Genomic DNA, 15,113 nt, shown 5'->3' with positions numbered 1-15,113 from the left:
AGGCCAATCTCTTGCTTCTGCTGTCTCCCTCTTATGGAACACCCTCCCCTTAATCTTCATCTTCGTCTTGAGCTGGACTTCCTCAAATTCCGGAAGCTCCTCAAGACTTTCCTTTTCACTTCCTCCTTCCCTTATTCCATCCTCTGCTAACCTCACAGTTGCTGTGATTGGTAACCAGGGCCCTTATGTGTCCTTTGAGCCCTGGCCTCCCACATCCAATCGCCTCAGCTTCTGTTTACACACAGCACATGCCTCAGCACACAGTGGCCTAAGCCATTGTAGGCCTGCACTTACCCACTTATTGAAGCTCAGCGCTCCCTTGCACTTACTATACTCTGCACTTACATCTGCTGCTCACTCACGTGCACTGACACTCCAGCACTTATCCCCACTCCCGCTTACCCCCTTCTATCCCTCCACTTGCACGTTCTGAATACTCACCAAGGCATAGTAGGTTCGTCTTTATCCTCCAGTGTTTATATTGTTTTTCAATTCCAATATACCCTCCGTGTTGCCACGTGGGTGCTTCGGAACACAATTTACTTCTTGTATAACTAACAAATACACAATAAATAAATACATATATGCAGCCTCCTCTCTATGCTGCTCCAAACCAATGCTAAAATACATACTTGGTTAACCAATTTGCTAGGTATTGGAGTTCTATAAGCTGCACAGAGTATTTCTTCTAACGTTTAGGTAAAAGTGCAATATTTTGTTGTGGAACACACCATTTTATATCCCTGGGATGGATTAACAAGTACCTAGGGTGGTGGGGGCAGGGGGTGCCCGGAAGGTTATCACAGATACAAGAAAGTAGTATTTTTGACTTCCCCTGCCCAGTCCAAAATCGCTGTGATAGGAGTGAAAAGGTTATTTGAAACAAGCACATCAAATTAGAAAATGTTGCTTTGTTGGGATGTACATTTGTACCATAAAATGATTACAGATGAGCACATTATAGTATAGCACAGGGGCAATGCGCAGGTCTTGAAAGCCGGGATCCGCGCTTCGAACCCGAACTCAGGTACGGTATTAGGCGCGTTATAAAAAATCGATTTAAACAAAATGATATCATTATTTATACATTTTCTGGCAATTATTATAGTGTTGAATTCACACATACCACGCTGTATTACTATACAAGGCAGATGTATAAATATATGAACATTCCTGCACAAATGTATGTTCCGCACCTTTTATTACAGTTGACACAGGAAAAATAATCTACACAAAATCCATCCTCATCCAGTACAAATAAAAAGGGAGTAAAACATTTGAATGTAGCCAACACTGATTAAATTAGAGATATACGAGTGTGAAATTAAAACAAAAAAATTGTCATTTGTATTTATGCATCATTTTTAGAATTGACAATGTTTTCAACCATTATTCATTTCAGTTGCTTTCGCAGAGCCTAGTATACGCTCACATTTGTTTTGAATTAAATTGCCTGCATTCCCATTTAGATATAATTTCACCCCATGTTACCGCACACACCAAACGCTGCCAGCACAGCGTACTCGTGATTGCCCTAGAGAATTTTTTTTTTTTAATTCTGAAACACGGCCACATTTTGAAAAAATAGGAACATTAAATTGGGACCCAGTGTAGACATGTTGTCCTCTAGGCCTAATGCAACAATAAACAAGCCTGACCTCAAAAATATCCAGCGGCTGATAGTCTCTCTTGTTATACCGGTCAGATAGCACAACCAGCTGAGCGCCCGTTTCTGACATCTGTGTGCAGTCTGCTGATAGGTTCGAATCCCGGTCGATAAATTGAGTACCACGCAATACCACGCTGTGGGATAATAATATCAACTGTTATCTCAGCACTTAGATGCCTGCGGCTTGTAGCGCTATATAAAAACTAGATATATATTAACTCATGTAACTGGCAAAATCATAAAATTGGTAGTACATTAGAAAAAGATGCTTTTAAAATGATGCTTCAGTTCTTAGTTCACTGAAAATAGGGTTTAATCCTAACATATGAACCTGTTGAGGATGTGTTGCTGTGTAGTAACAGTCTGCAAAGTTTGGCCTAATGGTCCATTTCAGCAGGTCCAATACTAGATAATGAGGAGGAGCTTCTCCAGGGCCATGGAGGAAGGACCGGCCTTAAGGGCAGCAGCGCCCTGGGCGAATTGGTGCCCCGTGTGGCACTGGTTAACGGGGGGCAGGACCAGGATGGGCCCCTTTTTAACCTCCTCACTCCGACGAGGAGGTAATGATATGAATAGTGCGCGTCAGCACCCCATTTTCATTGAATGAACCCGCCTTTCTGGGTGCATTCAATGACAATGAGGCGCCTGCCGCGCCTTCTGCCACTACGCCAGCTCGGGGGAGCCTTTGAAAGATTCCCCTGAGCTGGCGTGGCGGGGGGCTAATGGTGCCCTGAGGGGCGTGGCACCCCGGGCAGTCGCCCGGCTCGCCCCTCCTTCTCCCCCCCCCCCCCCCAAGGCCGGCTCTGCATGGAGGTACTTTCTGCAATCCAACATGGCCAGTCCTCGATGTTCTTAAAAGGCCATCAGAGTTTATTTATTTGAGAAATAGTATCTGGAGTATGTAATATGTATGGCGGCAGTATGCATTGCCATTTATCGAGTAAACTCTGGGTTCCACTGCCTTGAAAAGAGAAAAACTTCCTGAGACGAAAGCAAAGATTTCGAAGGAGAGGTGTGATCTGTCCGCGTTACAGCAGAGTGGAGGGAGATTACCGTGACGAGTACAAACAACATTGATAATACTTTCTCCTCCGTCCTTTTCCCTACTCCGATGGGTTCTCAACAGTCGAACGAGCTGTACTAGTCGTGAATGTTTACCACTGAGCCTCCAAATGCTGAAACCTGATTGGAATAACCCCCCTGGTGCTAATTAAGTGTCATGGTTTAAACTTCCTTTCTTTTCCGGTAGATTGCTGCCTTAAAAAGACGTAATAAACCAGACAAGATGCAGGCTAGTATGGGCTCAGACACCGTGTAAAATTCCAGGACCTCTGAAAGGTTGATCAATAATATTCGTGGTCCTTTGCACGACACATTTCAAAACAGCTGATAGTTTTCTTAAAGAACAGCATGTGAAAACTAGTGAAAACTTTTCACCGTCGGTTTGACAGGGTGCGTTTGTTGATATGCAGGATAAAAAAAAATGTTTAATGGAAAAACTAAGAGAAATATGCACTGGGAAAACCCAGCCGATGGGTCTCTTTCCTTGCTGCATGCCACTCACTGTTAGTGTGGCCATTTGCATCACTAGCCCCCGTTCCAACTAAACTTACCCAAACGTAGTTCTTCAAGAACAAGCGCTTCCTAGCGTGACACTTTTTAAACAGATAATGCTGGAGAGGCCTGGTGGATGGAGGCCTCTGGATGTTTTTAAATGATAAAAGAACCAAATACCCTTTCCAAAACCTGGTAACCATCAAACAAACTTCCTTTTGAGCACAAAGTCTCGTCTTAGCCTGTACCTAACCTTGCCAACTCTCCGCACCTTGTATGATGGCAGTAGAGAAACCAGCCTTTCCCCTCTGTGAAAAAGTGCCATGCTTGCATTGGGATACCCGGCATTCTATAAAAAACATACTTGAAAACAACAAACGCTTTTCCAAAGGTACAATACACATTTCTAGATTATGGGGTAATTCATGGATTATTTGCACTGAAAAAAAACGGGATTTGTGCGCCATTCTGCCCGCAAATCCCCATTTGTTAAACAGGGATTTGCGGGCAGAATGGCGCGCAAATCCTGTTTTTTTCGGCGCAAATACTCCATGAATTACCCCCTTCATATCATCTCTAGTTTCCACAGAATACAGAAAAAGGGTGATGAACAATAAGAAAGGGGGGTTCTTACGGTGGCCAGGAAGTGGGTGTGCACAGCTCTCAACTCGTACGCTTTTGGCGGGTGTCACTAGCCTTGCAATCAGCCGACTCACCCGCCAAGCTTCCTATGTGCCCATTTACTTGCATGGGCTCTCACCCGCCCGAAAAGCAATCGGGTGTTTTCACCCACCTTGGCGACACAAAAGGTTGAGAGCTATGCATGTGTAATCCTGGGAGCATACAGAGCCCAGACTAAGAGGGTGTCTTTATGAGCACCAGGCTCGGTGTCCTCCTTGCATTGCTTAAAAGTCAGGTGGGAATTGGAGATGCCCGATACGGTGCAAGTGTGCCACGTTTGTCATTTCAAAGGTGCACAATTTTGCAAGTCAAATGCTCAGGTCTTTAAATTCACGAGCTAAAAAGTGTACTCAGAGCCCACCATGAGCTCTGCAGTCTCAGTATTTTCGAAGAAGTCCGGTTCCATTGTTCACCAAACATGAATGGCACACGCCAGGATATTTTATGGCATGCTGCTGAGGCTAAACCTATTCCCTGTTTGTTGTGGACACGTTTTGATGGCTTGTAGGCACCATATCAAGCTATGGGTATGGTTAGTGATCGCAACCAGATATTCAGATCTTTTAATACCTTTGGTTTGGTGGAGGGGGGTGGGGGGACTAATAGGTTTCTGTGCCCCGGTCCCCTGAAGAGCTTAAATAGCCCTGTCTTTCACAACAATTTGTGGGGCCAGGTGGAAATGTCAATGGGAGCCACGAGTCTCCCTTGAAAATGAAACTGGTTTTGAATCCAAGAAACACAAAGCTTTCTCCCAGCAAGCATTTCAATCACTTCACGGCCACCCCGCCTCTTTCGGAGATGCTGGTTTCTCCCATTTTGAATCGCTGGACAATACACTGCTTCCTTAGCATGGCCAGGCCACAAATGGTGGTTCGATTGTTGGTGGATCAATGAACTATTGATCAACTATCCACTTACGAGCACCCCACCCAGTAACCTCTCACTCCTTTGAGAGGTGAAGGAGAGAATTTGAGGTAGCAAACACTGACCTGCCTTTAAACATTGGAGGTAAGAGTTTAATTGTACACAAACAATCCAATTCAGAGCAGAGGATGGATGCAAATTATTTAATTGTGTCTTCTTTTGCAAAATGTGTAGGATACGCAGCCTTTTCTTTCTTAAAACAATAATCCCTGTGTCGGTTTACATAACGGAAATGTCCGATCTTATGTGAAAAAGCAACAACATCCTTTGAAACAAATTTTGCTGTATGTACAATGGTACAATGTTGTGTGTCTGACACGAAAACATACCTTACAAGTATGAATTACAGCTCCTTAAATCGTATGCAACCCCTTGAATGGGTTTATTATAAACACAAACCCAAAACACTTAATAAAAAAAAAAACAGCGCAGCGATGCTGGGTTTGCAATGGCTTTAACCTATGGTGGTTTATACTGCATGGCACAAGTTAACCTTTAACCGTGCTGGGCTTCTCTTCTCACATATACTTTGTCAACTGACACTCAATCGCATCCCTTCAAACCGACTTAAATAGCCCCTCAAAAAAACACTACCTTGACATTTTCTTTCAAAAGCAGACTTGCTCTAGAACCGAGACCAACCAGGTCTGCAGCAAAATAAAAAGCATCAGAAAAATGCATGGGGACAAGTAGCTTGATTTTAGGGTTTGGAAACAAAATTAAGACTTGACTTCCTGCTACATGACGTAACGCGGATACCCTTATCATTTGTACACATCTGACCTGCCCATGAACATGCTACATACATGAACCGTCTGAGCTCCTCGTCCAAAGACTGCAGGGCACTGAGAATGGATGTTGTCTCCATAATTCGGAACAAAGTGCATGAAAAGGTTTGCGCACCTGTCGAGCTTTGAGTTCATTAAAAAAAAGTGAATAAAAGATTTGCAAAAGGGACCCACTAACACACCATGCCCTCCAGTTAATCATTATAAAATCATCTTTCTCCCGCAAAACAATAATACAGCACACCGCAAACTTCTTTGCAGAGCAAATTGACTATTAAGTAAAAATAAAAAGAAGAAAAAAATACATTTTGGTATAAAAGGTTTTCTCCGATTCGCAATACTGGCAGAAAGAGAACCGTGTTCCAAAGTGCTAGGTCAGTGGGGGCGAAATGCTAATTTACATAAATATTGCAAAACATTATGGCAAAAAAATAGAAATTTTTTAAAAATGTTTCTGGCACCAATTTACATTCACTCGTCAAACAATTAGCTTACTTCGTCCATCTATCAGGAATCTGAATTTGGATCAGCTGACACCATCTAGAAGTTTTATATGTTTTCGCAACATACCATAATGTAAAAGTATTTTAGTTAGAAAAGAATTTCATTCTGTTGATGAATAGTTCCTATAAAAGATACATAACAAAGTTGCAATACCTAAAAAAAAAGAGCAGTTACTAAAAACAAAGCTTTCGTCAATAAGCCTCCAGAACTTTAAATGAGGAGAATGGCTTAACAAAGTGGTAATCTAGATTGCCACAGTGCGGGCACTGCTGCACGTTGCTGTACTCTGAGAAGTACTGCATTCCGATGCGCACGTCGATCACCGGCTTCCCACAGTGCTTGCAGTTCAAACGAGCCTGCGGGGTGGAGAGAAGCAGAGAAAAAAGGCTTAGTGGCTCTGATACATTGCGAACGAAGGTCAGAGAAACGGCACATCAGGACAAACCGGTGTCAGGCGGTCAGGGGGAAAAAGAGGGCATTTAAAATGGGTACATATTTGCAAACAACAAGTTGATTTGGGGGAAATGGTAGTTTGGCGGCGTAAAGGAAGCAAAAGTGTTTATTAGTGAAAACTTGGAAAACCCCATTAATGTTCTGATGGGTTTAAAAAAGAATGAAAGCAAATGAGTGGACTGGGCCATTTCAGCTAAGACGTCACACATGACACAGGACTATCCAGTAGCCACCTCTGGAAGTTAACCTCGGTGTGCAATGCATTGCAGGTATGCAAACTGGCTCAAATCATGCTTTTTGCTTCAGAAAATTGTCTTATAATGCAGCACTATTTTATACAAAGCTTTATCACGCCAAGACAGACAGTTTGCAAGAAGTAGGGAACCACACACGCCTTTGTTTGGGCCAACAATGTGGACACTGAAGTACATTGCAATATTCTTATGGCTTAGTCAAGTGACAGTTTCTATAAATAACTAAGTGCAGCTCAGGTTTTACCTGTAAAGTCATAGTTTTAGCAGATTGTGTTACAGTGCAATTATTATTTTATTTGGTATTATACAGGAGACAAATAATCGACTTTTAATACAATAGCAAATTAATCAAAACCATACCGTAAACAAATTTAGAAACAAATTAGAATTCACAAACGTTCTTAATGAAACATCAACATGAAGTGTGTTAAAAGAGATGAACTACAATAAAAAAAACAATGCATTTGTCGAATAACCACATAGTAGCTTTTTGTCGTAGGCGAAAATCAAGAATACTTAAAATGTATTTTTTTTTAATTTTTTTTTTTATTGTATTTATCCAGCTTTCTGGATTTTAACAAATGCTCGGTTTTGTTTTGATCAGACGTTAACTTAGGCTGACACCCCTTGTGAGCACTGCGCTAAGGCGTCCTGTAAGATTTTTGCCGCTGCAATAGACCAGTTTGTCTTCTGGCCGCTGATTAGACGGACCCACCATGTTTCCTCTTCACTCACGACATGGGTTTCCAGCAGAGGGAGTAGGTAGGATTGTCGAGCCTGTTCAGTCCCAGGACACTGGAGTAGCAGATGTCTAACTGTTTCTGTGTCGGCTTTGCATAAGCGGCAAATTTTGGAGGGTGACTGACCTCTCATGAACAGGATCTCGTTGGTATGTAGCAAGTTTAAACGTGCTCTTAGGAGGAATTGCCGCAATGGTTTGCTTGGGAATCTTCTGAATAGTTGTCTTGTTTGGTTTAACTTCTTTGGGGTTTGGGGAAAAAGAGCCAGTGTTTTGTTTCCTTTGGCGCTCTCTTGGGTGTCAATCCAATCCGCCTCTTCCAGTTTTTTTTTTATTTTGTTAGGATTCTTGATGAGATCTTCGTTGGAGCATCCAATTTCGGCCAACTTCGATTGTATCTGCTCAGCCCATTTGACGATCATCCTGCAAGTGCCTGCTTTGATCTCCAGGTCTATTAGGTTGTAGAGGCGGGGTGCATCGGGAAGGATTGTTTTCCTATTCAAGGATATGCTCGCTAGGTTCACTTTGGCGCTCAGTGAAGAGAGGCCCAGTTTTCGCCTGATTGCTTCGATCTGGGTGGAATTCGGCAGGTTCAGGACTGCTTTCCAGAAGAAGCCCTCGAGTTTTTTTCCATATTGTAGTTGGAATAGCTGGCATCGCCTCTGCTCCATACGTCAAGGCAGGTATCACTTTAGCTTTGTAGAACCTTATCGTAGGTATCAGTGAGAAACACCCAAATTTCTTATCCAGAAGTCGGGCTTGGGAGGTCAGTAATCTGGTTTTCCTCCAAAGATCTTTTTGCATGGCTAATTCTGTGGGAGTGCTGTCTATTATTGTTCCCAGGTATCTGAAGTTTTTCACTACTTCGACGTTGACTTTTTCCAGGCTCCAGTTGAAGCGGTTCAATCTTCTGGGTTTTTTTTCCAGTGTGAGGACTTTTGTTTTTATTTGTTTATAAGAAGGTTTGCCTGCTTGATGTAGTCTGCCAGGTCGGTCATTTGTCTCTGGAGTCCGATTTCTATTCTATCCAGTAAGGTGATGTCATCGACATATAGCAAGCGTGCTGTTGGCACGTTGCCGATTTTGGGGGGGAATGATCTGGAGCTCTTGTTTGCTTCTTTCAGGTCACCAATGAATGCTATGAAGAGTTCTGGTGCCAGCGGGCACCCCTGTTTCACACCTCGATTGGTCGAGATCTCTCCTGAGAGTAGGCCCTGCTGGTTTAGCTTGACCCTCATGGTGGTGGCCTTGTGGAGGGCTTTTATTGGGGCGAGGATGCTCGGGGGACAATCCCATGCTGTTAACTTCTCCCATAGCTTTGTTCGATCCACCAGGTCAAATGCTTGCGATAGGTCTATGAACGAGAGAAAAACTCTCGATGTGGTTTGAAGGGTCTTGCTTTTGATAATGCTGAGTAGCATGATCTTTACCGTGGCGGATGAGTTTTTCTTGAAATCTGCTTGAAATGGATCGGCACAAGGAGCAGCCTTTGCCCATTTTTGGAATCGTTTTAGCAGCAGTGATCCGTATATCTTCCCGATTGTGTCCAGGAGTGCGATTGGTCGGTAATTCTGTGGGTCAGACTTTGCTCCCTTTTTATAGATAGGGACCACTATGGCAGAAGTCCAGGACCTCGGGATGGATCTAGTGTTTGAGCAGTTGCTGAACACCTGACTGATAAAGGGGACCCAGTTTTCGGCATGTGATTTCAAGTCGGTGTTTGTGATTCCGTCTGGGCCGGGTGCTCGCGAGGCTTTGAGTTTTCGGAGTGCGTCTTGGATATCTTCTTTGTCAGAAACGTTTACCCACTCTGTTTCGGCCTCAGCTTGAGTTGAGGGTGGCGCTGATGGTGGTTCCTGAAACAGTTTGGTGAAGTAAGTTTTCCAGTTTTCTTCACTTACTGCATTACAGGGGGTTATTTGGTTTGAAGGGCCCGCTTGATTTAGCAGTTTCCAGAATTCTCTGGCATCTTTTCCGGCCCCCTTTTTTAACATGGCTTCTGAATCGTTTTGGTATAGGATTATGCGGTGGTTTTTTATCTAGGCTTTGCATGTTTTCGTTTCCACTGTCAGTTCTTCTTGCAGTGCTTCCGAGTGGTTAGTTTTGATCCACCTTTTTAGTCGTCTTAGTACTGCCCTTCTTTCCACCACCTGTTTGTCGAAGTTGTGAGTTTTGGTCAAGGCCGTAGATTTTTTCCCTTTCGAAGTGACTTTGAAGGGGCTTAAGAGTGGTTGGTAGTCTGTCGATGGACCGCCCGCTCTGTATTTTGATGTTAATTGGGCGATGCGATCTTCCGTTAATCTGAGGCGTGTCCCTTGGTTGTTACTTTCGACCGAATAGCCCATCGAGGTGTTTTTTCCTCTGAATGAGTTCCAAGTGGCTTGGAGTAAGTTGTGGTCACTCGCTTCTTGATTTTTGATTCGCAAACATAATTTCGTAAAAAAATAAATGGAAGCAACGTTATTTCAGCTCATGAATAGATTCCATAAGAAGTCAATATGACTGAGATCTCCGATTGTAATCCAATAGCAGCAAAGCATTTCTGTCTTAATGGAGTCAATGAGGGGCATTCCAATAAGAGATGTTTTATATGTTCCACACATTGCTCACCACATAATCAAGATAGTCTTTATTCTTTAGGACTATTGCACCATGCCACCGTAACCTCCAGACTAGGGGTAGGATTGCATTTAACAGAGATATTCTCACACAGAATAGGTGCCAAGGAAAGCATTGATGTATTTTGGTGTAGTCGTGCGCTCTGCAATATAATGAACAAATAGCGCAGAAAGACTTTTTGGGACAATATCAACAATGGTTTGTTCAGTAAATAAGACTTCACGTACCCTAATTTTAAAGAAGTTGGAAGAAAATTCTAGAACATTATCAGGAAATCACAATGGACAAACTTAGTATGTGGGTAAGCAATAACACTTTTCTTCATTAACAATACATGTGACACTACTACATGCCAAAGACGACCTTGCAAAGACTCCCTAGAAGCATTACGAAGCTTCCAGTACAACATGACGCAACGAAGCAGAAGCTTGGCACTAATACATGTAGATATACTCAGCCGAGGAATGCTTCGGTAGTCAAAGTAATTTCCTAAGAGAAATGCGTTATAACCGTTCAATTTCTGGGATGAGATTAATTGCCCAAATGGCTTCTCCATAGAGTAGAACAGGGAGAATCTTAATCAAATAGAGCTTTAAGATGATACCACCAGAGTATCCACCACAACGATGTGATATCGCAGCAATGCCTCCAGTGACTTGTGACAACCTAACCTACACATAGTCAAGGTGCACCTGCTAGCTGAGTCTATTGTCCAACCAGATCCCTAGATACCGATAGGCCTGTACCACCTCCACTTTCGCTTGATTAATTTTCCAGACATAGTTGCCACAAGAATGAACACACCTGGGCCTGAACACCATGATTTTAGTTCTGCCAATGTTAATTTTAAGGGCATTACAGTCAGCGTAATCAGAGTGCTTATTTGAAGCATTCTGCAGACTCATGGGGGTGCAGTCCAATATGGCAACATCGTCTGCGTACACCAGCCATTGGAGATTCTCATCACCAAATTTGGGAGGAGTGGAAACAGTATTCTCCAGTCCCAAACCCAGATCAGCTAAGTATAAGTTGAATGTAGGGGCCAGGCTACGGCCTTGCTTAAGGCCAGTGGGTAGGTGTTAATCCAGCTAGTGGAGTTGCCCTGATGGTCCATCCGTACTCTCACCCGGGCATCACTGTGCAGTGCAAAAATCATGCTAAGAAGGCCAGATGACTATTGCAGTTCCTGAGTTTACCCCAGGGTATGTTTCTCATGACTGTGCCGAACGCAACGCTGTAGTCTATATATGCTACATAAACCGTTCCCTTATGAATGGTCCATACTTGCTGAATTATAGTGACTAAGGCAAGTACATTGTAAGTAGTGCTAGCACCTTGCATGAAACATTGTCAGTAGTGCTGGTACCTTGCTTTGTTTGATTAAGAGGTATATAATATTGTTGTCAGTTATCCAGGTATTTTGTTCGGTTAATAATACTAGAGCAGAAGTGTTGGCTGGGGAGTCGAGCATAGCACAGCACAGCTGATAATTTGGAGGACTAGTCCGACAACACTCTTTGTGGATGGGTAGGATGATGCTCTCCTTCCAAGTGGAGGGCAGTTTGTTGGTCAAGCTTATAAAATAAACAACCAATGCAAGGCTCTGGCCCAGATGGTTGGATTAGCCTCAAGTAATTTATTACAAAGCCAATCTGGGGCAGGGGCTCTAGACGATTTGATGGAGGAAATTATTTGAACGATATCCAGTGTAAGGAACTCATGTTGCAACAGTAAAGACAGTCACAAGTGATCACAGTTCAAAGGTGTTTATTAAACTGTAAATGCAGGCTGGGAAAACACCTAACATAAACCTAAATATAAGATGAGAACAAGCGTCAAGTATCAAATGAAAATAAGGAAGTCCTTGTGGCGTTGCGTCAAAATAAAAGGCCTATACTAAAATAACCTATTGGCAATTCCTTACAACTAATTACAGAAAGAGTGTGGGATAGGGTTTTCAATAAAGAAAGAAGTGTTCACAAATAATAAGTCAGGTTGTGATTGCCAGAGGTCTCCCTTCGCCACATTTTGAGGACGGGAGAACATGAATCTCCTGAGCACAGCACACACTGGAGCCTTGGCCGCCCAGCTGCAGTTTCTCCAGAGACGTGCAGCAATCACTACCGACATATTTACGGGGTGTCTATAAGTGGAAGAAACTGGCCAAGCGCATAGCTATATTCGAGCTCTAGCGCATGTTCCAGGAGGGATTAGGGGACCAAGGGAGACACATATGGATGATGAACCAGCAGGAGGCCAAGGTAGAGGGGCCTGTCCCTGACGCACCTCCCTCGGCCCCTCGTAGTATAGTGTCCAATGATACAGATGATGACCCGGGGATATATCCATTAAGGGACTTAGGAGCAGCAGAGGGGTACTCAAACCCAACATATAAACCACGACCATATGCAAATTAAGAAAAACCGCAAGGGAGCCCGCTAGCGCAGGTGCCACGGAAGAGGGACTGCAGCGCGCAAAGACAGAGTTCGAGGGCATAGGCACGGAGGAGTGGTTAGCAGCACAGATACTCTTAAAACTTAAAGGGAAGACAATTGGAGAAGCAGAGCGGGCGACCAGAGCAATAGAGGGCCCGGAGAGGGAGCAGGGAAGCAACGGGATAAGGAGGTACGGTTAAAGCGCAAGGACAGAGAACAGAGAAGAGAAGTTAGAACGGGAAGAGAGGGAACAAAGACAGGAAGAGGAGAAGGAACTTATGGAAAAGGAGCAAGCAGAGAGGCTAGAAGGGGAACTCAAGAAGAGAAAGAGGGAAGAGAGAGAGAGGAGGGAAAGACATGAGAGGGAGGAAGAGCTGGCAGAAAGGGGGAAGGAAATAATAGAGCAAGAAAAACGCACGTTTGCAGAAAGGGAACAGAGGAAGTTGCAGTTGGGCAGGCTGGCAAGGGGAGTGAGCATGAAATGAAGAGGATGATCGAGCAATAAGGGCAGCCGGTGAGAAGTTTGCACTGGAATGGGAAAGGAAAAGACGTCAGTGAGAGAGACAAATGGGGTCAGAGAGCATGGATCTACCTTCGGGAAGCCAGGGTGAGAAGGGAGCTGCATGCCTAGGAATATGGCAGGGGGAGAGCAAGAATAATTTGGTGGATAGTGATCTCGAATTAGAACATTACATAGATCCAGCATCAAGGAAATTGAATTTCTCTAATTACTTTTGTAGCAACATGGACTTAGGGTCCGACAATGATGACAGACATATCGGTGACGAGAGGGGGAAACACAGCAAACTATCTCAAAATGACAGGTGAAGGGACATCATGGGAGTGCAGGACAAAGGAAGGCAGGGACCGATCTGGAAGAGCCAACACAGCAAGCGACCGACAGATGCCCCCCCCCCACAGAGCCCATACACTAAGAGACTAAGATCTCCCAGGACGCAGGAGGGAGGAGACAGCAGTGGCACACTCCAGAGGGCGACTGTCTAGAGCACACAACAAACGTAATTGAGTAACCACACTAGAGCCAGTGGACATTTGCACATACATTGAAGACGAGAGGGGACCTATTCAGATTAGACAGTACAGAAGGATGCCGAAGAGAGGGCAGCCTACTCACAGATGCCCCTCTTAGAGGGTAGGGACGAGGCCTCAGTATGTGCCATGGAAACACACTGACAAGGAAAATGTTAAGTGCAGGTTGCCCTTGTTGAGTGCAGGAGCTGGGAAATGGATTTATGAAATGGTGAAATTGACAGCGGGGCACAGGTTAGCAGTGTGCAATGTCAAAGGATTGTTGGTTTCGATTTTGGGTGACGCAGCAGATGGCGTATGGAAGAGGGCGGGGTTCCCAGGGGTGACGGTCCAAAACAGAGCACACGACAGATCGCCATTCGCAAATTGCAGAGCAGCAGTGTGGCAAGCATTGCGTACACAATATCCAGACACGTCAGACAACGGGGCTATTACGTCATGCAAAATGTGTGAAGAGGATCCTGTTCAATATATTCAGGAGATTCAAGAGCTTTGGTGCCTTCAAACTTGAGAGCCGTGGGACAAAAAGATAGCAATCTTTTATCATATTTTGGTGCATGGACTACCAGATCCGGTACAGAAGAGTTTAAAGAAATTGTTGGGAATGGAAACAAAGGGATGACCAGAGACACAGCTCACAATAGCACATCATTGTAGGTTGTGGCAGGAGATGGTCAAGCAGAAAGAGGAAGAGAGGAAGGAACACAAAGCTAAGTTAGTTCAGAAGAAATTGTCAAAATATGCTATGCAACCGGTGGTCATAACTAGCCCCACCCCGCAAACAAGCACCAGCACCACAGCAACAGTATCAACAACCACAACAGTATTCACCACCCATGGGAGGAGGATACATGGGGCAGGGCGGGCGGGTTCCACCCGGGGTTCAGAGGAAGGGGAGGTTTACGGCAGGTCGTGGCTTCGGGCCACAAACACACCACCAAGGAGGGTTCCAAGGGTATGGACAACAGATGCAGCAAGGACCAGGAGATTTCCAGGGGGGGTTCCCATGCCAAGGGAGGGAGCCACCCCAGTGCTGGACCTGTGGGCAGCTAGGACACATCTCTCAGAGGAACACAATAGAACTGGGGAGACAAGGGACAGCAGAACTATCAAGGGGGTCTAGATGATTATTATCATACCCAAGGTCCACAACAACAAGGGCAGGTACAGAACACTCAACAGCAGACAAACACAGGTAGCAACATCATCCCAGGGGCAGGCACTAGCACCACTAATGGCAGCACCTTTACCCCAGTATTTGCAAGCAGCACACCCCAGAGAAAGCACACAACAGCTAGTACAAGTACAGAACTGCGACACCACGGAGCCCATGGACGTAGTGACAACCATACCAGTGAGACGTATGGGAGGGGTGACCAGGGTGGGAAACAACCCTTTCACCAGGAAAGGATTATCCATGTATCCAAAATAGGACAACCCACA

The 15,113-nt window shown here is 44.5% G+C and overlaps 1 protein-coding gene across 2 annotated transcripts in view; it reads right to left on the bottom strand.

The window, feature by feature from the left end:
• Positions 1-1,184: 1,184 nt before the first annotated feature.
• Positions 1,185-15,113, bottom strand: part of HECA (hdc homolog, cell cycle regulator) — a 437,124-nt gene continuing 423,195 nt past the window's right edge. For both annotated transcript variants that reach the window (XM_069608112.1, XM_069608113.1), the window contains exon 4: positions 1,185-6,476. In XM_069608112.1, coding sequence (XP_069464213.1) covers positions 6,312-6,476 — 165 coding nt within the window. In that variant the 3' untranslated portion in view covers positions 1,185-6,311. The remainder of the gene's footprint in view (positions 6,477-15,113) is intronic.

This window comes from Ambystoma mexicanum, chromosome 4q, assembly GCF_040938575.1.
Source record: "Ambystoma mexicanum isolate Mex_15411 chromosome 4q, UKY_AmexF1_1, whole genome shotgun sequence".
Classification (NCBI taxonomy): Eukaryota; Metazoa; Chordata; class Amphibia; order Caudata; family Ambystomatidae; genus Ambystoma; species Ambystoma mexicanum.
Note: the sequence above shows the minus strand (reverse complement) of the source record. Positions and strands in the feature narration are given on the sequence as shown.